This window comes from Phyllobates terribilis, unplaced genomic scaffold (assembly GCF_046119375.1).
Source record: "Phyllobates terribilis strain yellow unplaced genomic scaffold, ASM4611937v1 Scaffold_1__5_contigs__length_1240528914, whole genome shotgun sequence".
Lineage (NCBI taxonomy): Eukaryota > Metazoa > Chordata > Amphibia > Anura > Dendrobatidae > Phyllobates > Phyllobates terribilis.
In genome coordinates this window covers 579,655,843-579,681,229 of record NW_027362761.1, presented here as the reverse complement: position 1 = coordinate 579,681,229, position 25,387 = coordinate 579,655,843, and the positions used below count along the sequence as shown (strand labels likewise).

Sequence of the window (25,387 nt, the reverse complement as noted above, 5' to 3'; positions counted from 1 at the left end):
TGTATGTGTGTACATGTAGGTGCACGTACTGGTACATCACTGCATGTATGTAATTTTGTGTACATATGTGTGCATGTCTGTGTTTATATATATGCATGACTATGTATGTAGAGGTGTACGTATGTACCTGTGAATATATCAGTATATCATAAATACATACAGCTATGTATGACTGTATATGTACATGCATGTATATGTGCATCAATGCATGTGTGAACATATGTGTACATATTGTATTTCTGTATATACATACAGTATATATGTGCATGTATGTGTATGAATGTATCTATGTAAAAAGAGCTGTGGGTGTGTATCTGTGAATATATATCAGAATATATGAATATATCTGTACGTACAGTATCTGTGTATATATACAGTTCTGTGCAAACATTTTAAGCAGGTGTGCAAAAAATGCGGCGACATCAGAAAGCTTTATAAAATAGAAGTGTTAATAGTTTATTTGTATCAATTTACAAAATGCACTAACAAAAGAGAAATGTAAATCCAGCAATATTTGGTGACTGCTTTTGCCTTCATCACTTCTTCTTGTCACTTGCACACGGTTTTTGAAGGAACTCGGCAGGAGGTTGTTCCAAACATCTTGGAGAACTGACCACAGATCTTCTGTGTATGAGACTTGAGCGGATCCTTCTGTCTCTTCATGTGATCACAGATAAAACTGAATGATGTGAGATCAGGGCTCTGTGGGGGCCGGATCATCACTTCCAGGACTCCCTTATGGTATTACATTATGGATAAGTATCTGCCTGTATTTCTCAGGATTGAGGACATCATTAATCCAGCCTCAAAACTTGCAGGACCCTCCACCATGCGTCACTGCTCCTACAGACCTCATTGTTGTGCTGCTCTCTGGCCTTTCGGCAAAAAAACTTCTTTTGGGTGTGTACAATCATGGTCGAAAGTGTTGGCTCCCTTGAAATTGTTCCAGAAAATGAAAATTATTGCAATTGTTATACATGTTTATTTCCTTTGTGTGTATTGGAACAACAAAAAAAAGGCAAATTGGATATAATTTCAAACAAAACCCCAAAAATGGGTCAGACAAAATTGTTCACACCTTTCCAAAATTGTGGGTAAACAACTTTGTTTCAATCATGTGATGCTCGTTCACACTCACCTGTGGCAAGTAATAGATGTGGGCAATATGAAAATCACACCTGAAACCAGATAAAAAGGGGAGAAGTTGAGTCAGTCTTTGCATTGTGTGTCTGTGTGTGCCACACTAAGCATGGAGAACAGAAAGAGGAGAAGAGAACTGTCTGAGGACTTGAGAACCAAAATGGTTGAAAAATATCAGCAATCTCAAGGTTACAAGTCCATTTGCAGAGATCTTGATGTTCCTTTGTCCACGGTGTGCAACATAATGAAGAAGTTTACAACCCATGGCACTGTAGCTAATCTCCCTGGACGTAGACAGCAGAGAAAAATTTATGAAAGGTTGCAATGCAAGATATTCCAGAATGTAGATAAGCAGCCTTAATCAAGTTCCAAAGAAATTCAGGCCGTCCTGCAGGCTCAGGGTGCATCAGTGTAAGCGCAAACTATCTGTCCACATGTGAATGAAATGAAACACTATGGCAGGAGACCCAGGAGGACCCCACTGCGTACACAGAAACATAAAAAAACTAGACTGAAGTTTGCCAAAATATACATGAGTAAGCCAAAATCCTTGTGGACAAAAGCGTCTTGGGGACAGATGAGACAACAAGATACAGCTTTTTGGTAAAGTACATCATTCTACTGTTTATAGAAAATGGAATGAGGCCTACAAAAAAAAGAACACAGTACCTACAGTCAAATATGGTGGAGATTCAAAGATGTTTTGGGGTTGTTCAGCTGCCTATGGCACTGGGTGCCTTGACTGTGTGCAAGGCAAAATGGAATCTGATGTTTACCAAAGAATTTTGGGTCGCAATATAGTGTCCATTGTCAGAAAGCTGGATTTGCGTCCTAGGTCTTCTAAACAGGGTAACGACCCCAAACATACTTCTGCAATGTTTCAATCCATTTCTTGGGGGCTTTTGGAGAGTTCTGAAGTGGCAGCAATGAGTCCGGATCTAAATCCCATTGATCACCTGTAGAGAGATCTTAAAATTGCTGTTGGAAGAAGATGCCTTCACATATGAGAGACCTGGAGCAGTTTGTAAGAAGAGTCGTCCAAAACCCAGCTGAGGTGTTAGAAGCTTGTTGATGGTTATAGTAAGCGATTGATTGCAGCTATTTATTCCAAAGGTTGTGCAACCAAATATTAAGTTGAGGGTGCCAACAATTTTGTCTGGCCCATTTTTTGGGGGGATTTTGTGTGAAATGTTTAATTTGCCTTTTTTTTCCTCTGATTTTTTTGTTCCAATACACACAAAGTAAAAACATGTGTATAACAAAACATGTGGAATTGCAATAATTTTCTGGGAGAAATACTTCATTTTCTGGAACAATTTCAAGGGTGCAAACACTTTCGGCCATGACTGTATGTATCTATGACTATTTAAGTTCATGTGCTGTATTTGTGTATACATATATAATGGTATGTATTTGAATCAATGTATACATGCATATTGGTGAGTATACATGTATGATTGTATTATGTAAATGTATCTAAGAATTTATCTGCATGTACATGTGTGTATGTATGTGTGACTATATCAGTCTGTGATTGGGTGGCTTGAAATCCCTTGGCCATAAAACCCTTTAATCTTTAATTTTCATTCTTCTTGGTGGTGGCCTTGTACTCTTACCGTTGCTAACATTTGCAGTCCTCCAAGAAAAACACTAGAGGGCACTCTTGACCTTCACAAGACTCTTAGACCGACTTGCAGGAAATTGACATTTGTTGCACTTGAATGAAAAGAGAAAAAAATATATACAGATCGTAAGAAATGTAATGAAAATGAAGGCTTCAATGAAAATCTGCACTCCAGAGAGGAGAACTGTGATCTAGAAAATAAAATCTACATTCGTATGTGAATAAAGGGTTTGTGGTCCCTGCATTAGATGGTACAGTATGATTGAAGAAGCTGTTGGGTTTTATTTTTATATACATTCCAACACTGGGAAATGTGTCAGTCAAGCAAAAGTGATATATTCCGTTTACCTGTAACTGCCACTAGGGGGAGCACACTCCATTTATATTTATAACACTCCAGTGCTCAGTGGGAGCCGTGTAATCTGTCTGCAGTTAGCTCCACCTAGTGGTGGTTGGAATTTTATAATTTTACTCTATGGCTGTGCAAAGGGAAAAAAGAGAAAGTGCAGCCCTGCCCCAATTAAGATATATCATGACATGACTTTAGACAGATTTTTGGATTTCAGATGAATTTTAGTCATAGCAAATAACAACAGTGATTGAGATACAGCGTATGCCTGTTGGGATTCACACAGTAAAGTAGCCACATTTTCCTTTTCAACTTTTCTAATTTAAGAAGGCACAGTGTGTGGATTTTTATTATTCAGAGGTACAGTTCAGGCATTTTTTTTTATTATTAAGGGCACACTCTGAAAGCTTTTACCATTTAGAGGATACATGGGGGGGGGGGGTATTTTTTCTACTCATGGCAGGCACAATGAGGGACAATATATATACAGTGGATATAAAAAGTCTACACACCCATGGTAAGTTCCAGGTGTTTGTCATGTTAAGAAATAATACAATTTCAGAACTTTCCCACCTTTAATGTTGCCCGTAATCTGTACAAATCCATTGAGAAATAAATTTAAATAATTTTGGATGGAAAAAGAAATATAAAGAACTAAAATATTGTGGTTGCATAAATATGCACACCCTTAAACTAATAGTTTCTTGAAAGTCCCCTTATAGCAGCATTCAGTCTTTCTGAGTAGCAGTCTATCAGCACTGAAATTGAAGATTTTTGCCCCCTCTTCAATGAAGTAGCTCCAGATCTGTCAGATTCCAAGGGCATCTCCTGTGTACAGCGCCCCCCTTCAGGTCAACACAGATTGTCACTTAGATTCAGGTCTGCACTCTGGCTGGGCCATTCCAAAACTTTAATCTTCTTCTGGTGAAGCCATTCTTTTGGTTATTTGGAGGTCGCTTAGGGTTGTTGTGGTGTTGAAAGGTGAAAATCTTCCTCAGAAGATTTTAGCAGAGGCCTGAAGGTTTTAATGTTAAATTGACAGATATTTGGAACTATTCGTAATTCCCTCCGCCTTGACTAAAGTCCCAATTCTAGGTGACGAAAAACAGCTCCAAAGCTTCCTCCACCATGCTTCACTGTGGGTATGGTATTCTTTTGGTGATACACAGTGTTGACTTTGAGCCAAGCATACCTTTTGGAATTATGACCAAAAAGTTCACCCTTGGTGACATCAGACCATAACACATTTTCCCACATGCTTTTGGAAGACTTGATGGAGGTTTTGGCAAAACATGGCTGGGCTCGGATGTTTTTCTTTGTAAGAAAAGGCTTCCGTCTTTCCACCCTGCCCCACAGGCCACATATATGAAGACTACAGGAGACTGTTGTAACATGCAGTACACAACCAGTACTTGCCAGAAATTCCTGACGCTCCTTTAATGTTGTGTAGGCCTCTTAGCAGCCTGCAGGACCAATTTTTTTCTTGTCTTTTCAGCAATTTTTGAGCGACGTCCAGTTCTAAATAATGTTACTGCTGTGCCACATTTAAGCCACTTCTTGATGACATCTTCACAGTGCTCCATTGTAGATCTAATGCCTTGGAGATTTTTCTGTAGCCTTCTCCTTATTGATAACTTCCATCAATGAGATCCCTTTGCTGTGTTGTCAGCTGTTTATGGCTTTTGCTGTAAATTGTAACTAAGAAAATTTCAGGAAACTCCTACTAAAACAGCGAAACTTTACATGGAGGTAATCAGATTCACTGTATATGATAGCAGATGTGCACGGACTACTATTTGCCATGATTTTAGGTGTGATTGGCTAATTCTGGACACAACCAAAGTCCCGGTTATAAGAGGGTGCTCACACATATGCAACCACATCATTTTAGTTTTGTTGTTTTCATTTTCACCATCAAAATGATTTCAGTTTGTTTCTCACTCGATCTGTACAGATTATGGATGACATTAAAGGTGAAAAAGTTCTGAAAGGATTCTTCTTGGTAGAATTTTTTGACATGACAAAAACCTGACATTTTAACAGGGGTGTGTTAACTTTATATCCACTACATATGTGTGTTTCTTTTGAGCGCAATCAATAATATTTATGAGGCAAAATGTGTGCATTTTTATTTATAAGGGGCACAAGGCAGGTATTTTTCTATAAGTGGCACTGTATAGATATTTTTATTAGTGAGGTGCCATAGTGTGGAACATTTGTATTTTATTTAGGTGCATTTTTATAAGGTGTAGGATGTTTTTAAACATTTTTTTAAAATTAGGAAGGCACACTGCAAGTCATTTTTTATTTTGAAAGCACCATTATTATTTTTAGGGCACTATGTGTGGCACGACTAGTTTCAGGGGTCACTGTGTCACTTTAATTTTTCATTTGTGGTATTCATTGCCGTTTTTTTTGCACCACAATCTTGAAAATCGAGCTTGTGGTTCATGAATTTTGCACAGAGTTAAAAATCACCTTTATTTTTTCTTTAACCTTTTTGTGACTTTTTAGCACAAAAAAAGTCTCACATTTTGCAGAATGTCATAAAAATTGCTAAAAAATGTCCCAACTTCCCTCACTATACTTATGTTATGAGCTTGCTTCTGGTACTGTATTTATGTACTGAACTTGGTTCTAATGTGATGTATTTTTGTACTAAGCTGCTTCGTTCTGTTGCTGTATGTAAGTTATGAGCTTGGTTTTGGTGTTGTATTTTCCTTTTATGAGAGGTTCTAGTGCTATTATTTTTATTATTAACTTGATTTTGGTTTTATATGTTCTTGATTCTAGTATTGTAATTTGTTGTTATGAGCTTGGTTTTAGTGCTGTATGTTTTTTTTTTACAAGCTGGGTTCAGATTTTGTATGTTGTAGTTATGAGCTTAGTTCTAGTTCTCTATTATGAGCTTGGTTCTGATATTGTATTTTCTTGTTGTGAGCTTGGTTCTAGTGCTATATTTTATTAGGAGTTTGGTTATGCCACTGTATGTAACATGAGCTTGCTTCTGGTGTCATATTTTTTGTAATGAGCTTGGTTTTATCTCTATATTTGTTATAAGCTTGGCTTTTGTGTTTTATTTTGTTATAAGCTTGGTTCAAATGCTGTATTTTTACTATCTTAGTTTTGGTCTTGTATTTTCCTGTTTTAAGCTTGGTTCTAGTTCTGTATGTATTATGAGCTTAGTTACAGATTTTATGTTTTCTTATTATGAGCTTGGTTCTAGTGCTATATTCTTATTATGAATTTGGTACTGTACTTATTATGAGATTGGTTCTGGTGTTGTATTTTCATGTCATGAGTTTAGTTCTAGGACTGTATTTTAAATTATCAGCTTGGTTCTTATTCTGTGTTTATAAGCTTGGTTTTAGTTTTGTATTTATGTGATTGGCTTGATTCTGATGTTGTATTTGTATATGTATATTGAAACTTATCTTATCACTAGTCCCCCAATATTTATAATTCAGGTAGTATTATCTTATTTAATTGTTCTTTTCTATCTGTAAAATCACAGAATCATTCTTTTCAGGTAGGTCATGTATGATGAAACTGCATGCACTATACCATTGAATTTTTTCACAAGGGAGATAGAAACTCCGAATTACTCAATCACAGTCACTGATGATGACTATACAGCTCCTGTCAAACAATTATAATGAAGTAGATCCGAGTTCAGCCTCCCTGACTGAATACTTACAAACTCTTAGCTCATTTAAGAAAATAGAAGGATAAATATATTGTCCCAAAAGCAGGCAGTAATTGTGCTGACTCTTTTTTTGTTCAAGTGATGCTTGACTGATGAATTATGGAATTTGCCAAAAAATATAGGAATAAAATCCAGGGTGAAACTTGGGAATGCAGGTATGGAACTTTATAAGTAAAGTCATGTGAACGTTTCCTTACAAGATAATTTGCCTACAAAGCATTTCTATTTTCCATGTTTCATTAATGCTATGACTGAGGGATGTATAAGATATGTGTCGTGTGTGTTTTTACTATTTTGGATATGTAAGAAAGTATTTCTTTGTTTATGTTATGAACTTGGTTCTGCTGCTGTATTTATGTTATATAGTTGATTCTGGTACTGTATTTGTGTCATTACTTTGGTTCTGGTAGTGTATTTATGTTATGAATTTGCTTTTGGTACTGTGATTTTATTATGAGCTCAGTTCTCATGCTATATATATGTTATGACATTGGTTCTGGTGCTGTATTTATGCTATTAACTTGATTCTAGTATTGTATTTATATTGTGCTGTATTTGTCCTTGTGCTGTATTTATGTAATGAACAAGGTTCTCGTACTGTATATAGGCAATGAGCTTGGTTACGGCGCTAAATTTAGGTAATGAGTTTGGTTCTGGTGCTGTATTTTTATTATTTGTATGGATTTGGTACTGTATTATGTTATGTCCTGGGTTCTGATGTGGTATTTATGTAATAAGCTTGATTCTCGTGCTGTATGTATGTTATTACATTGGTTTTGCTGCTGTATTTATGGTATGAGCTTGATTCTGGTCCTATATTTAAGACTAAGTTTGATTCTAATGCTGTATTTATGTTTATGAGCCTGGTTCTTGTGCTGTATTTATATCTTACACTTGGTTCTAGCACTGTATTTATGTTATGAACTTGGTTCTCCTGCTGTATTTATACAATGAGTCTAGTATGCATGCTGTATGTGTGTTATGACATTAGTCCTGGTGCGGTGATTATGTAAGAAGCTTGGTTCTTGTGCTGCATTTATGTTATCAGCTTGGTTTTTGTGCTGCATTTATGTTATGAGCTTGGTTCTTGTGCTGTATTTATGTTATGAGCTTGGTTCTTGTGCTGTATTTATGTTATGAGCTTGGTTCTTGTGCTGTATTTATGTTATGAGCTTGGTTCTTGTGTCATGTTTTGGTAATGAGTTTCTTTCTTAGGCCACGTTCACATGTTCAGTATTTGCTCAGTATTTTACATCAGTATTTGTAAGCCAAAATTAGGAGTGGAACAATCAGAGCAAAACTATAATACACTGCTAAAAAAAATAAAGGGAACACTGAAATAACCCATCCTAGATCTGAATGAATGAAATCTTCTCATTGAATACTTTGTTCTGTACAAAGTTGAATGTGCTGACAACAAAATCACACAAAAATCATCAATGGAAATCACATTTATTAACCAATGGAGGCCTGGATTTGGAGTCACCCCCAAAATTAAAGTGGAAAAACACACTACAGGCTGATCCAACTTTGATGTAATGTCCTTAAAACAAGTCAAAATGAGGCTGAGTATTGTGTGTGGCCTCCACGTGCCTGTATGACCTCCCTACAACGCCTGGGCATGCTCCTGCTGAGGCTGAGTATTGTGTGTGGCCTCCACGTGCCTGTATGACCTCCCTACAACGCCTGGGCATGCTCCTGATGAGGCTGAGTATTGTGTGTGGCCTCCACGTGCCTGTATGACCTCCCTACAACGCCTGGGCATGCTCCTGATGAGGTTGCGGATGGTCTCCTGTGGGATCTCCTCCCAGACGTGGACTAAAGCATCCGCCAACTCCTGGACAGTCTGTGGTGCAACGTGACGTTGGTGGATGGAGCGAGACATGATGTCCCAGATGTGCTCAATCGGATTCAGGTCTGGGGAACGGGCGTGCCAGTCCATAGCTTCAATGCCTTCATCTTGCACGAACTGCTGACACACTCCAGCCACATGAGGTCTGGCATTGTCCTGCATTAGGAGGAACCCAGGGCCAACCGCACCAGCATATGGTCTCACAAGGGGTCTGAGGATCTCATCTCGGTACCTAATGGCAGTCAGGCTACCTCTGGCGAGCACATGGAGGGCTGTGCGGCCCTCCAAAGAAATGCCACCCCACACCATTACTGACCCACTGCCAAGCCAGACATGCTGAAGGATGTTGCAGGCAGCAGATCGCTCTCCACGGCGTCTCCAGACTCTGTCACGTCTGTCACATGCTCAGTGTGAACCTGCTTTCATCTGTGAAGAGCACAGGGCGCCAGTGGCGACTTTGCCAATCCTGGTGTTCTGTGGCAAATGCTAAGCGTCCTGCACGGTGTTGGGCTGTGAGCACAACCCCCATCTGTGGACGTCGGGCCCTCATACCACCCTCATGGAGTCGGTTTGTAACCGTTTGTGCAGACACATGCACATTTGTGGCCTGCTGGAGGTCATTTTGCAGGGCTCTGGCAGTGCTCCTCCTGTTCCTCCTTGCACAAAGGCGGAGGTAGCGGTCCTGCTGCTGGGTTGTTGTCCTCCTACGGCCCCCTCCATGTCTCCTGGTGTACTGGCCTGTCTCCTGGTAGCGCCTCCAGTCTCTGGACACTACGCTGACAGACACAGCAAACCTTCTTGCCACAGCTCGCATTGATGTGCCATCCTGGCTGAGCTGCACTACCTGAGCAACTTCTGTGGCTTGTAGAGTCCATCTCATGCTACCACGAGTGTGAAAGCGCAACCAACATTCAAAAGTAACCAAAACATCAGCCAGAAAGCATTGGTACTGAGATGTGGTCTGTGGTCCCCACCTGCAGAACCACTCCTTTATTGAGGGTGTCTTGATAATTGCCAATAATTTCCATCTATTGTCTATTCCATTTGCACAACAGCATGTGAAATTGATTGTCAATCAGTGTTGGTTCCTAAGTGGACAGTTTGATTTCACAGAAGTTTGATTTACTTGGAGTTATATTCTGTTGTTTAAGTGTTCCCTTTATTTTTTTGAGCAGTGTAGAAACACGTCACCACTTCTGCATTTTTTCACCCACTCCTGATTTTGGCTTAGAACTACTGATGTAAAATACTGACCACATACTGAACCTGTTAAAGTGGCCTTATCCTTTATATTTGTTATGAGCTTGATTCTGGTGCTGTTTTTAGGTAATAAGCATTATCCTGGTTCTGCAACTATGTTATTAGCTTGGTTCTTGTGCTTTATTTATATTATGAACTTGGTTCTCATGCTGTATTTTTTAATGAGCTAGGTTCTGTTGCAGTTATGTACTTGATATCGTGCCTTATGCTATTACATACTTGTTATGGTGCCCCCAGTATTACACAAGTTGTACCCCCTCGAGCTACATACTCACAATGTTCATCTTATGTGTCCAGTGCTGATGGTCGTACAAGCTCAGTCCCATCACCCAGGTCCCCTTGTACTCGGTAAGCTGTGATTCAGTGAGTCAGTACTAGAAGCAGCTCCTTCTCACCAACACTGGACATTTTTGGTGGATGTTCTGAGAGGGAATTTAAAGAACATTAGGGGGAATCATAATAAGTCAGTAACAGAATAGAGTGGTGTGAAAAAGTGTTTGCCCCCTTCCTGATTTCTTATTCTTTTGCATGTTTTTCACACTTACAGTGGTGGCCAAAAGTATTGGCACCCCTGCAATTCTGTCAGATAATACTCAGTTTCTTCCTGAAAATGATTGCAATCACAAATTCTTTGGTATTATTATCTTCATTTAATTTGTCTTCAATGAAAAAACACAAAAAGAATTGTCCTAAAGCCAAATTGGATATAATTCCACACCAAACCTAAAAAAGGGGGTGGACAAAAGTATTGGCACTGTTTGAAAAATCATGTGATGCTTCTCTAATTCGTGTAATTAACAGCACCTGTAACTTACCTGTGGCCCCTAACAGGTGTTGGCAATAACTAAATCACACTTGCAGCCAGTTAACATGGATTAAAGTTGACTCAACCTCTGTCCTGTGTCCTTGTGTGGACCACATTGAGCATGGAGAAAAGAAAGAAGACCAAAGAACTGTCTGAGGACTTGAGAAACCAAATTGTGAGGAAGCATGAGCAATCTCAAGGCTACAAGTCCATCTCCAAAGACCTGAATGTTCCTGTGTCTTCCGTGCGCAGTGTCATCAAGAAGTTTAAAGCCCATGGCACTGTGGCTAACCTCCCTAGATGTGGACGGAAAAGAAAAATTGACGAGAGATTTCAATGCAAGATTGTGCGGATGGTGGATAAAGAACCTTGACTAACATCCAAACAAGTTCAAGCTGCCCTGCAGTCCGAGGGTACAACAGTGTCAACCCGTACTATCCGTCGACGTCTGAATGAAAAGGGACTGTATGGTAGGATACCCAGGAAGACCCCACTTCTTACCCTGAGACATAAAAAAGCCAGGCTGGAGTTTGCCAAAACTTACCTGAGAAAGCCTAAAACATTTTGGAAGAATGTTCTCTGGTCAGATGAGACAAAAGTAGAGCTTTTTGGGACAAAGCATCAACATAGAGTGTACAGGAAAAAAAAAGAGGCATTCAAAGAAAAGAACATGGTCCCTACAGTCAAACATGGCGGAGGTTCCCTGATGTTTTGGGGTTGCTTTGCTGCCTCTGGCACTGGACTGCTTGACCGTGTGCATGGCATTATGAAGTCTGAAGACTACCAACAAATTTTGCAGCATAATGTAGGGCCCAGTGTGAGAAAGCTGGGTCTCCCTCAGAGGTCATGGGTCTTCCAGCAGGACAATGACCCAAAACACACTTCCAAAAGCACTATAAAATGGTTTGAGAGAAAGCACTGGAGACTTCTAAGGTGGCCAGCAATGAGTCCAGACCTGAATCCCATAGAACACCTGTGGAGAGATCTCAAAATGGCAGTTTGGAGAAGGCACCCTTCAAATATCAGGGACCTGGAGCAGTTTGCCAAAGAAGAATGGTCTACAATTCCAGCAGAGCATTGTAAGAAACTCATTGATGGTTACCGGAAGCGGTTGTTCGCAGTTATTTGGGCTAAAGGTTGTGCAGCCAAGTATTAGGCTGAGGGTGCCAATACTTTTGTCTGGCCCATTTTGGAGTTTTGTGTGAAATGATCAATGATTTGATTTTTGCTTCATTCTCTTTTGTGTTTTTTCCTTGCAAACAAATTAAATGAAGATAATAAGACCAAAGATTTTGTTATTGCAATCATTTTCAGGAAGAAACTGAGTATTATCTGACAGAATTGCAGGGGTGCCAATACTTTTGGCCACCACTGTAAATATTTCAGATCAGATCACAAAACAAATTTAAATATTAGACAAAGATAACACAAGTAATCACAAAATGCAATTTTTAAATTAAGCTCCTTATTATTATTAATGGAAAAAGAAATCCAAACCTTCAGGGCCCTGTGTGAGAAAGTGATTGCCCCTAAACCTAATAACAGGTTGGGCCACCCTTACCAGCAACAACTGCAATCAAGCGTTTGCGATAACTTGCAATGAGTCTTTTACAACGCTGTGGAGGAATTTTAGCCATTCATCTTTGCAAAATTGTTGTAATTCAGCCACATTGGAGGGTTTCCGAGCATGAACCGCCTTTTTAAAGGTCATGCCACAGCATCTCAATCGGATTAAGGTCAGGACTTTGACTAGGCCACTCCAAAGTCTTAATTTGGTTTTTCTTAAGTCATTCAGAGGTGGACTTGCTGGTGTGTTTTGGATCATTGTCCTGCTCATAACCGAAGCATGCTTCAGCTTGAGGTCAGGAACAGATGGCCGGACATTCTCCTTCAGGATTTTTTGATAAACAGCAGAATTCATGGTTCCATTTACCACAATAAGTTTTCCAGGTCCTGAAGCAGCAAAACAGCCCCAGACCATCACACTACCACCACTATATTTTACTGTTAGTATGATGTAATGATTTGTGAAATGCTGTGTTACTTCTACGCCAGATGTAATGGAACATACACCTTCCAAAAAGTTCAACTTTTGTCTCGTCAGTTCACAAAGTATTTTCCCAAAAGTCTTGGTGATCATCTAGATATTTTCTGGCAAAATTGAGAAGAGCCTTTATGTTCTTTTTGCTCAGCAGTGGTTTTCGTTTTGCATCTCTGCCATGCATGCCATTTTTGTCCAGTCTCTTTCCTATGGTAGAATCATGAACACTGTCCTTAACTAGGCAAGTGAGGACTGCAGTTCTTTGGATGTTGTTATTGGATCTTTTGTGACCTCTTGGATGAGTCGTCGCTGCGCTCTTAGGGTAATTTTGGTCAGCCGGCCATTCCTGGGAAGGTTCACCACTGTTTGCCATTTGTGGATAATGGCTCTCACTGTGGTTCGCTGGAGTCCCAAAGCTTTAGAAATGACATAACCTTTTCCAGACTGATAGATCTCAATTACTTTGTTTCTCATTTGTTCCTGAATTTCTTTGGATCACACCATAATTTCTAGGTTTTGATGATCTTTGGTCTACTTCACTTTGTCAGGCAGGTCCTATTTAAGTGATTTCTTGATTAAGAACAGGTGTGGCAGCAATCAGGCCTTTGTGTGGCTAGAGGAATTGAATTCAGCTTCCCAAAGATGTGATAAACCAGTTAATTTATGTTTTAAGGTGGGGCGGAATCACTTTTTCACACAGGGCCCTGTAGGTTTGGATTTCTTTTTCCCTTAATAATAAAGACCTTCATTTAAAAACTGCATTCAGTGTTTACTTGTGTTATCTTTGTCTAATATTTCAATTTGTTTTGCGATCTGAAACATTTAAGTGTGACAAACATGCAAAAGAATAAGAAATCAGAAACACTTTTTCACACCACTGTACATCAATATATCTATCATCTTTCCTTAAAGGGAATCTGTCACCCCCTGGGAGATATCAGACCTCTATTCTGGGCATACAGGTTATAGAAAAGTAAATGTATACACACCTGTATGGCCCATAGTAGAGGTTTGATTGCAGAGAAAAGTGTTTTTATAAACTCCGTTTTGCACAGGCTTGGCGTCCCACGCACGCCAAGAAATCCCCGCCTATCTGTTTATTATTCCCCGCCTATGTGCTTAGTTACCATATCCCCCCCTCCACCGCCCTGTGATGTGCACTGTGCTCCCTGACTTCCCGGGCATGCGCAAAGCGCCGCTCACATAGAGCTCACATAAAGCGCGTCTTGCTTCATCCCGGCCCCGTCTGCCTGTGCACTGCGCTGCAGGGCTCTATTGCGCAGGCGCCGGGGAGTCACCGTCACTTCCCGGCACCCGTGCAATAGAAACCTGCGGCGCAGTGTACGGAGAGATGGGCTGGGATGAAGCAAGGCGCGCTTTATGTGAGCTCTATGTGAGCGGCGCTTTGCACATGCCCGGGAAGTCAGGGAGCACAGTGCACATCACAGGGCCCTGTGACGTGCAGTGGAGGGGGGGATATGGTAACTAAGCATATAGGCGGGGAATAATAAACAGATAGGCGGGGATTTCTTGGCGTCCGGGGGACGCCAAGCCTGTGCAAAACGGAGTTTATAAAAACACTTTTCTCTGCAATCAAACTTCTACTATGGGCCATACAGGTATGTATACATTTACTTTTCTATAACCTGTATGCCCATAGTAGAGGTCTGATATCGCCCGGGGGTGACAGATTCCCCTTAATATCTATTTAACCTCTCACTTTGTTATCTCTCTTGACTTGTCTCTGTCTCATATCATCTATCTATCCATCTTCTATCTTTTGGAAACTATCTATCTATCTATCTATCTATCTATCTATCTACCTATCTATCTATCTATCTATCTATCTATCTATCCATCTATCTATCCATCTATATAGAGATAAAAAGAGGCAGCTCTCCATTATTAGGCAAAATATGTGACGTTTATTAGCCCACATAAAGTCCACATTTTTTGCCTAATAATGGAGAGCTGACTCTTTTTTTCTTTATATATCTGACGGATTATGGGATTGTGGGCCCAGGAGTCTTGCACCATGAGTTTTTTTTGCATGTTGTGCTGCTTCATTTTTTTCTATGTATATCTCATTATCTACAGTCATGGCCAAAAGTGTTGGCACCCTTGAAATTGTTCCAGAAAAAGAAGTATTTCTCCCAGAAAATTATTGCAATTACACATCTTTTGTTATACACATGTTTATTTCCTTTGGTTGTATTGGAAAAACACAAAAAAATGAAGGAAAAAAGGCAAATTGGACACAAATTCACACAAAACCCCAAAAATGGGTCGGTCAAAATTGTTGGCACCCTCAACTTAATATTTGGTTGCACCCTTTGGAATAAATAACTGCAATCAATTGCTTCCTATAACCATCAACAAGCTTCTTACACCTCAGCTGGGTTTTGGACTCTTCTTACAAACTGCTCCAGGTCTCTCATATGGTGGGTACGGAAAGTATTCAGACCCCTTTAAATTTTTCACTCTTTGTTTCATTGCAGTCATTTGGTAAATTCTAAAAAGTTCATTTTTTTTCTCATTAAAGTACACTCTGCACCCCATCTTGACTGTAAAAAAACAGAAATGTAGAAATTTTTGCAAATTTATTAAAAAAGAAAAACTGAAATATCACATGGTCATAAGTATTCAGACCCTTTGCTCAGTATTGAGTAGAAGCCCCCTTTTGAGTTAGTACTGCCATGAGTCTTCTTGGGAATGATGCAACAAGTTTTTCACAGCTGGATTTGGGGATCCTCTGCCATTCTTCCTTGCAGATCCTCTCCAGTTCCGTCAGGTTGGATGGTGAACGTTGGTGGACAGCCATTTTCAGGTCTCTCCAGAGATGCTCAATTGGGTTTAGGTCAGGGCTCTGGCTGGGCCAGTCAAGAATGGTCACAGAGTTGTTCTGAAGCCACTCCTTTGTTATTTTAGCTGTGTGCTTAGGATCATTGTCTTGTTGGAAGGTGAACCTTCGGCCAAGTCTGAGGTCCAGAGCACTCTGGAAGAGGTTTTCATCCAGGATATCTCTGTACTTGGCCGCATTCATGTTTCCTTCAATTGCAACCAGTCGTCCTGTCCCTGCAACTGAAAAACACCCCCATAGCATGATGTTGCCACCACCATGTTTCACTGTTGGGATTATATTGGGCAAGTGATGAGCAGTGCCTGGTTTTCTCCACACATACCGCTTAGAATTATCACCAAAAAGTTCTATCTTCGTCTCATCAGACCAGAGAATCTTATTTCTCATAGTCTGGGAGTTCTTCATGTGTTTTTGAGCAAACTCTATGCGGGATTTCATATGTCTTGCAGTGAGGAGAGGCTTCCGTCGGGCCACTCTGCCATAAAGGCCCGACTGGTCGAGGGCAGCAGTGATAGTTGACTTTGTGTAACTTTCTCCCATCTCCCTACTGCATCTCTGGAGCTCAGCCACAGTGATCTTGGGGTTCTTCTTTACCTCTCTCACCAAGACTCTTCTCCCATGATTGCTCAGTTAGGCTGGATGGTCAGGTCTAGGAACACGTCTGGTGGTCCCAAACTTCTTCCATTTAAGGATTATGGAGGACACTGTGCTCTTAGGAACCTTGAGTAATGCAGATATTATTTTGTAACTTTGGCCAGATATGTGCCTTGCCTCAATTCTGTCTCTGAGCTCCTTGGGCAGTCCCTTTGAGCTCATGATTCTCATTTGGTCAGACATGCACTGTGAACTGTGAGGTCTTATATAGACAGGTGTGTGCCTTTCCAAATCAAGTCCTATCAGTTTAATTAAACACAGCTGGACTCCAATGAAGGAGTAGAACCATCTCAAGGAGGATCACAAGGAAATGGACAGCATGTGACTTAAATATGAGTGTCTGAGCAAAGGGTCTGAATACTTATGACCATGTGATATTTTTTCTTTTTTTAATAAATTTGCAAAAATTTCTACATTTCTAGTTTTTTTCAGTCAAGATGGGGAGCAGAATGTTCCTTAATGAGAAAAAAAAATGAACTTTTTAGAATTTACCAAATGGCTGCAGTGAAACAAAGAGTGAAAAACTTAAAGGGGTCTGAAAACTTTCTGTACCCACTGTATGTGAAGTCTTCTTCTCCCAACAGCAATTTTAAGATCTTTCCACAGATGATCAATGAGATTTAGATCCGGACTCATTGCTGCCACTTCACAACTCTCCAGCGCTTTGTTTCCATCCATTTCTGGGGGCTTCTTGAAGTATGTTTCGGGTCATTGTCCTTCTGGAAGAGTCATGACCTAGGACTCAAACCCAGCTTTCTGCCACTGGGCACTACATTGCGACCCAAAATCCTTTGGTAATCTTCAGATTTCATGATGCCTTGCACACAGTCAAGGCGCCCAGTGCCAGAGGCAGCAAAACAACCCCAAAACATCTTTAAACCTCCACTACACTTGACTTTAGGTACTGTGTTCTTTTCTCATTCCATTTTCAGTAAACAGCAGAATGATGTGCTTCACCAAAGAGCTCTATCTTGGTCTCATCTGTTTACGACACTTTCCCAGATGGATTTTGGCTTTCTCTCGTACATTTTTAGCAAACTGCAGTCTAGCTTTTTTATGTCTCTGTGTCAACAGTGGGTTCCTCCTGGGTCTCCTGCCATAGCGATTCATTTCATTCAAATGTCGACGGATAGTCTGCGCTAACACTGATGCACCCTGAGGCCATGTGCCCACGTAGCATTTCTGTAGCGTTTTTACGGCTGCGAAAACGCTTGTAAAACAGTCTGCCATGCAAAGCAATGTGAATTCGGATGTGCTGTGCACATGATGCGCTAATTTGCGCGCCGAATTCGCATTGCGTTGCAAAACGCAGCATGACCATTTCTACCGCGATTACGCTGCAAATTCGCGGCCATTGAGGAACATTGAAACACAGCAAACCCGCAGGTATATGTGGATTTGCTGCGTTTCAATTAAATTCAATGGCCGCGAATTTGCAGCGTAATCGCGGTGCGTGTGGTACCCGGGATGAAGAGGAGACTACAACTCCTCTCATCCCGGCTACGACGTGGTGAAAAAAAGAAATAGAAAAGTTAAAAATAAAAAAAACCTGTATACTCACCTCTCCGGCGGCCCCCAGTCTGCTCCCGTTGGCGTCCTCTCTTCTTGGCGTCCTGCGGCGTACTGGCAGGACTTGCGGTGACGTCATTTAGTCACCTGATGGTCACGCGACCGCTGATGTCGGCGGTCAAGTGATGGTCGCGTGACCATCAGCTGACTAAATGATGTCACCGCAGGTCCTGACAGTACACTGCGGAACGCTGAGGAGAGAGGACGCCAACGGGAGCAGACCGAAGGAGACCGGAGAGGTGAGTATACAGGTTTTTGGTTTTTTTTTTTAACGTTTTTTCTTTTTTTTTAACTATAGATGCTGCATTTAAAGCATCAGTTGTAAACACATTATAAATCGATGCCGGTTCCATGGATTTATATTGTGTGACCAACTTGTCAAGCACTTTTCCAAGTGATGCTCAAAATCGCTTGGAAAACTGCTTGAAAAACGCATGCGAAAACGCTGAAAAAACGCTTCTCTCTGGCAGAAAAAACACATGTAAATCTGCATGCGTTTTTTTCTGCCAGAGAGAGGCAAAAACGCTCTGCATCAAATCTGCTACGTGGGCACATAGCCTGAGTCTGCAGGACAGCTTGGTTTTCTTTGGAACCTGATTGGGGCTGCTTATCCACCTTCCGGACTATCTTGCATTGCAACCTTTCATCAATTTTTCTTTGCCGTCCACATTCAGGGAGATTAGCTAAAGTGCCATGGGTTGTAAACTTCTTGATTATGTTGTGCACTGTGGACAAAGGAACACCAAGATCTCTGGAGATGGACTTGTAACCTTGAGATTGTTGATATTGTTCAACAATTTTGGTTTTCAAGCCCTCAGATTGTTCTCTTCTCCTCTTTCTGTTCTCCATGCTTAGTGTGGCACACATAGACACATAATGCAAAGATTGAGTCAACTTCTCCCCTTTTTATCTGGGTTCAGGTGTGATTTTCATATTGCCCACACCTGTTACTTGCCACAGGTGAGTTGGAACAGGCGTCACATGCTTGAAACAAAGTTGTTTACCCACAATTTTGGAAAGGTGCCAACAATTTTGACCAACCCATGTATCTATTCTATCTATGTATCTCATATCTATCCATTTATCTCCTTATCTATCTATCCATCTATCTCATTATCTATCTCTCATTATCTATCTTCTTATCTATCTATCTATCTATCTATCTCATTATCTATTTATCTATCTCTCATTATCTATCCAGCTATCTCCTTATCTATCTATCCATCTATTTATCTATCTATCTACCTATCTATCTCATTATCTATCTCCCATTATCCATCCATCTATCTATCCATCCATCTATCTGTATCTATCTATTTATCTAGCTAACTATCTATATAACATATATATTATCTAATATCTGTTGTGGAGATCTGGGCAGAAAACCTTATGGATAACATATCAGTGACCATATCGATTGTCGCCCAGCTTCCTTCACATGGACAGAGCAGAGCTGAGTTTGTCGTAGTCTATATCAATAAATCGGTGATGGCTTGACATAGGAATGTACACAGTCTTGTTATAGTGTCATAGCTCCAACTTCGCAACGTCCAAAAAAAGTGAAAAACGCGCTCGTCTCTGCTACTTCTCTACATGGGAGCTTTCCATGGGAATAGCTGTGTGAGCTGGAGCCTGCAGTGAGGAATGAGAGCTCACACTGTAACCACGGCTCCTCCTCTACCTCTCCGGTGAGATTCCCAGAGAAACAAGAGCTTCAGTCAGCTCCACTGCAGCCTCTCAGATGATTATTCATGGGCCGAGAACTTTCACCCTCTTGTAAGGCGAATACCTCTGGAAACAAAGCCAAATATTTTTGTTTTTATTTATTTACTTGTTTTTCTTGTCGTTACTTCAAAATTCCATTTTTTTTTTAACCCTTCTAGAAAATAAAAAAAAAATGTTTATTTTTGTACAAAGTGACTGCGCGTTCCAAGTGCCACTCACTCACTCACTCACTCGCTCGCTCACTCACTCACTCACTCACTCGCTCGCTCACTCACTCGCTCACTCACTCACTCGCTCGCTCACTCGCTCACTCACTCGCTCACTCACTCGCTCCGGCTTTTCATTCCAGCTTCATTAGATAAGAGTGTGAAAACAGTTTCCCCAAAGAATGTTCCACTCAGATATCTGCGCTGCTGCGATCACCGAATCCACTCAGCGCCCTGATACATACCAGAAGCTGCAGGGACTCCGGCCCCAGAGACTACACTCGCTATTCTAACAATTCAGAGCAGAAACGCACTCATTTCCCTATAAAAAGAAGAAAAATATTCGGATGTAGCAGAGCCGAATGTGTTATTTCACTATTTAAGGGATCAGTTGTTACTTTATTGCAATACTTCAGTTTTACTTTCAGTTACATAGTAAAAAATCAAACATATTGGACATTATGATATGTGCGATAGCAAACTCAGCTCTGCTACATCTGTATAATGTGTATGCAATCTAATACTAAGAGCAAAATCACAGAACTTAAAGGGCTATGCCTTACTAGAGAATTTAAAGGGTTACATGCACAGGATAGAGGATAACTCACTGATTGTGAGGGTCCGATTGTTGGGACCGTCCGTGATCCCAAGATGGGGGCTCTGGAATCCAGGTACTTTCTCCGACGGTCCCATAGACAATGAATGGAGCGGAGGTTGAGCCTGCGCACATAGCTCCGTTGCAGAACTTAGTTTCTGGGTTCGGGTGGTCCAAGAGGTCGAACCCCCAGCTATCATAAGGAGTCCCCTAACCTAAGGATATATTTGATAATTTGGGAATAGCCCTTTAAGTAGATTCAGCTTCAGTCTTATTAGAATCCTGCACAAAAGTCATTTTGAAATCAGAATGGTGACTGCAGCCCAATAACAACCTCAGCTCTGCTACATCTGTGTATAATGTCGTTTGTGCAGTCTGAGGTAAGATAATTAAGTAGATACAGGTGTAGTACTGTAAAAAACCCTGGAAACAAACATTGTAATATCAGCATCAGAAATGCAGCCCAATAACAAACTCAGCTCTGCTACCTCTGAGCATTGCTTCTGCATCCTAACAAACTCAGCTCTGCTACCGCTCTGAGCATTGTTACTACATCCTAACAAATGCAGCTCTGCTACCTCTGAGCATTGTTACTACATCCTAACAAATGCAGCTCTGCTACCTCTGAGCATTGTGTTTACATCCTAACACACTCAGCTCTGCTACCTCTGAACATTGTTTCTGCATCCTCTTTATAATAGCCTTATGTGGATACAAGATGTAGCGGTGCCGAGTTTGTGTCTCTTTATAAGCAAAGAAAATGTATGGTAGCAGAGCTGAATTTGTCATTTGCCACAATTCCTTATGATATTTTGTGTGGGAGGTTAACCCAATAAGCGACTTCACAAAACGGAACATGACGACCAACCCAGCTCTCCTCCATCAAAACCTACATACCATCTTAACCGAGAGAATTCACACAGTGTTAAGTGACAAATTTGTCTCTGCTACATCACACGGGTATTTCTAAATATCAAGAGTTATTATAGTGCTGAATGACATACTCAAGTCTGCGGCCTATGACCGCTCTGCCCTCTATGTTATCTTATATAACTGATTTATTATAATGTTAAATGACAAAGTCAGCTCTGCTACATCCCACAGGTATATCCCACATGTATATGCACAAAATCATCTTTACTAAGCGTGTTTTCAAAGTGTTAAATGACAATTTCACCTCTGCTACACAGCTACTCCTATTACATAAATGTGATCAATTAACAAAGTGTTACATCTTTAAATTCATCCCACAGCAATACCAATGGCAAATTCAGCTCTGCTATATCCCACAGCAATGTATTATCTTAACTTCCTGATTTAATGGCAAATTCAGCTCTGCTACATCTTACAGCTATATTACCATAACACAGTGTGTTATAGAGTTAAATGACAAACTCAGCTCTGCTACATCCCACAAGTATATTATTATCACATAATAGATGACAACTTCAGCTCTGCTAGACTGGACACCTATATCTACTGTATTATCTTAATTTAGTTATCATAGGGTTAAATGACAAATTCAACTCTGCTCTGCTACATCCTTCAGGTATATTATCACAGCATAGTGAGTTATCACAGAGTTCAACGACAAACTCAGCTCTGCTACATTTGACACCCACCTATCTTAATTTAGGGAGTAATCATTGTGTTACATGACAAACTCAGCTCTGCTACATCCATCAGCTAAAATGTCCATAACATAGTGAGTTATCATAAAAACAGCTCTGCTGCATCCAACTGTTATATTGTCACAACTTAATATATTAGCATAGAGGTAAATGACAAACACAGCTCTGCTACATCCTATAGGTATTGTATAAAAATATATGAGAGTTAAAGACAAATTCAGCTCTGCTACATCTGTATGCCACCCCCACCCTGCCGTCACATACCTGCATATTTCCCAGCCCAGGGAATGAGTCAGTAAGTGGCTCTGGAGAATGGGGATGTGAAGTGCTTTACATTCTCTGCATGCTTCTCTATTATTTTGCAGATTGCCTGCACACCAAGAAAAATCTGTATTCCTGTAAGCGCCTATAGGGGACCCCAACCCCCCTGCTCCCATACAAGCTGCAGATTTATTTTAATTAATTTATTATTTTTTGCGCTTTTTTTTTTTTTTTTTTTCAAACAATACCCTGCTGCTAACTGCGGTGTGTACAGCTTTAAGAAAGAGGCGGATGTCTGACAGATGACGTGGGAATGTTAATGAGTAACTCTGGAGAAAAAAAAAAAGCCCCTTCTGAGTGAGTGCACCATGTGTGGTAATAGGCTTGGCTGCCACACTATTTAAACTGGGGATAAACTAAAGAAGAAGAAGAATCAATAAGATCAAACAGCAGAGGTGCCATCAATGAGAAGCCTGTTACCGTAGAGAATCCTTACACACCAGGAGTAAGGAGCAGCAGAGCAGAGCTCACCTGACTGCACAGGTCCAGAACATCAGGGGAAGGAGCAGATCAGTGGTCACCTGGCTACACAGCTACAGTACACCAGGGGCAGGAGCAGAGCAGAACCCACCTGGCTGCACAGCTACAGAACACCTGGGGCAGGAGCAGAGCAGAACTCACCTGGCTGCACAGCTACAGAACACCTGGGGCAGGAGCAGAGCAGAGCTCACCTGGCTACACAGCTACAGTACACCAGGGGCAGGAGCAGAGCAGAGCTCACCTGGCTGCACAGCTACAGAACACCTGGGGCAGGAGCAGAGCAGAGCTCACCTGGCTGCACAGCTACAGAACATCAGGGGCAGGAGCAGAGCAGAGCTCACCTGGCTGCACAGCCACAGAACACCAGGGGCAGGAGCAGAGCCCACCTGGCTACACAGCTACAGAACACCAGGGGCAGGAGCAGAGCTCACCTGGCTACACAGCTACAGTACACCAGGGGCAGGAGCAGAGCAGAGCTCACCTGGCTACACAGCTACAGAACATAAGGGGCAGGAGCAGAGCTCACCTGGCTACACAGCTACAGAACATAAGGGGCAGGAGCAGAGCTCACCTGGCTACACAGCTACAGAACATAAGGGGCAGGAGCCGAGCTCACCTGGCTACACAGCTACAGAACATAAGGGGCAGGAGCAGAGCTCACCTGGCTACACAGCTACAGAACATAAGGGGCAGGAGCAGAGATCACCTGGCTACACAGCTACAGAACATAAGGGGCAGGAGCAGAGCTCACCTGGCTACACAGCTATAGAACATTAGAGAAAGGGGCAGTAGCAGGACTCACCTGTCTGCACAGCTACAGAACATCAGGGGCAGCAGCACCACAGTGCTCACCTGGCTAAACAGATCCAGAAGATCAGGAGTAGAGCAGACCTCACCTAGCTACACAGGTACAGAGCATTAGGGGCAGAACAAAGCTAAGGGACCTCACCTTGCTCCACTGTTCCAGAACATCAGGGGCAGAGAGGAGCTCACCTACCAACACAGCCACAGATCACCAGGGCAGGAGCAGAGCAGAACTCAGCTACACAGATACAGAAGAGGCAGGAACAAAGCAGAGTTCACCTGGCTACACCGATACAGAACATCAGGAGCAGAGCAGACTCACCTGGCAGCACAGATCCAGAACACAAGGGGCAGGAGCAGAGGTCAGGGACCTCACCTGGCTACACAGATACAGAACACCTGATTAGGAGCAGAGCAGAGCTCACCTTGCTGCAGAGCACTGAGGCAGGAGCACTTTCCCTTTAAGGATGACCTCTTCTCTACTGCTGGCCTTGGCTCTGGTGGTCCTAGCACAAGGCGCCCCCCTGGACGATAAGACGGTGAACATGCTGGTGATCCTGCCCCGGGATGACCGCTACATGTTCTCCATCAGCCGGGTGCAGCCGGCCATAGACTACGCGCTGCGGGCCGTGCAGGACAATGCCAGTCTGCTGCCCGGCTTTACGCTGAATGTCACGTACCGGGACTCGGACTGCGGGAACCAAGCGCTCTTCAGCCTGGTGGACGCCGCCCTGAAGGAGCAGAAGCCGGACGTGGTGCTGGGCCCCGTGTGCGAGTACGCGGCGGCCCCCGTGGCCAGGCTGGCCTCCCACTGGAACATCCCCATGATCTCCGCCGGGGCTCTGGCCACGGGCTTCATGCAGAAGGCAGACGAGTATTCCCACCTGACACGCGTGGCACCTGCCTACAGCAAGATGGGCGAGATGTTCCTCGCGCTGTTCCGCTTCCACAAGTGGAGCCGGGCGCTGCTGCTGTACAGCGAGGACAGCGCGGAGCGGAACTGCTTCTTCACGGTGGAGGGAGTCCACACCGCCTTCAAGGAGGAAGGCTACCACATGGCCGTGCACAACTTCGACGAGGCCAAGCATGTGGACGTGGAGGACATCGTGCACTCCATCCAGAACAAGGAGCGAGGTAAGACATGCCGGCAGCGGAGGGGAGGCTGTCACTGTGCCGGCAGCAGAGGGGAGGCTGTCACTGTGCCGGCATTACACCAGAGGGGAGGCTGTCACTGTGTGCCGGCAGCAGAGTGGAGGCTGTCACTGTGCCGGCATTACACCAGAAGGGAGGCTGTCCCTGTGTGCCGGCAGCAGAGGAGAGGCTGTCCCTGTGTGCCGGCAGCAGAGGAGAGGCTGTCACTGTGTGCCGGCAGCAGAGGGGAGGCTGTCACTGTGTGCCGGCATTACACCAGAGGGGAGGCTGTCCCTGTGTGCCGGCAGCAGAGGGGAGGCTGTCACTGTGCCGGTAGCGGAGGGGAGGCCGCCACTGTGCCGGCAGCGGAGGGGAGGCCGCCACTGTGCCGGCAGCAGAGGGGAGGCCGTCACTGTGCCGGCAGCAGAGGGGAGACTGTCACTGTGCCGGCAGCAGAGGGGAGACTGTCACTGTGCCGGCAGCAGAGGGGAGGCTGTCACTGTGCCGGCATTACACCAGAGGGGAGGCTGTCACTGTGCCGGCAGCAGAGGGGAGGCTGTCACTGTGTGCAGGCTGCAGAGGGGAGGCTGTCACTGTGCCGGCAGCGGAGGGGAGGCTGTCCCTGTGTGCCGGC

General features: G+C 42.6%; 1 protein-coding gene and 1 long non-coding RNA gene across 4 annotated transcripts in view; one reads left to right on the top strand and one right to left on the bottom strand.

Annotated features, from left to right (window-relative positions):
- Positions 1-440: 440 nt before the first annotated feature.
- Positions 441-24,811, bottom strand: LOC141271340 (uncharacterized). 2 transcript variants are annotated; one of them, XR_012321905.1, is made up of 3 exons: positions 24,303-24,811; positions 10,207-10,353; positions 441-2,856 (listed from the first exon to the last, which is right to left on the bottom strand). It is a non-coding gene; the product is annotated as an uncharacterized lncRNA (long non-coding RNA). The 2 variants fall into 2 exon arrangements; XR_012321903.1 differs by having other exon boundaries at positions 24,048-24,809.
- NPR3 (natriuretic peptide receptor 3) overlaps positions 22,553-25,387 on the top strand; it is a 105,276-nt gene continuing 102,441 nt past the window's right edge. The window contains exon 1 of one of the 2 annotated variants that reach the window (XM_073681451.1): positions 22,553-24,756. In XM_073681451.1, the coding sequence (XP_073537552.1) occupies positions 24,090-24,756 (667 nt within the window). In that variant the 5' untranslated portion in view covers positions 22,553-24,089. The remainder of the gene's footprint in view (positions 24,757-25,387) is intronic. The other variant, XM_073681443.1, reaches the window with a different exon arrangement.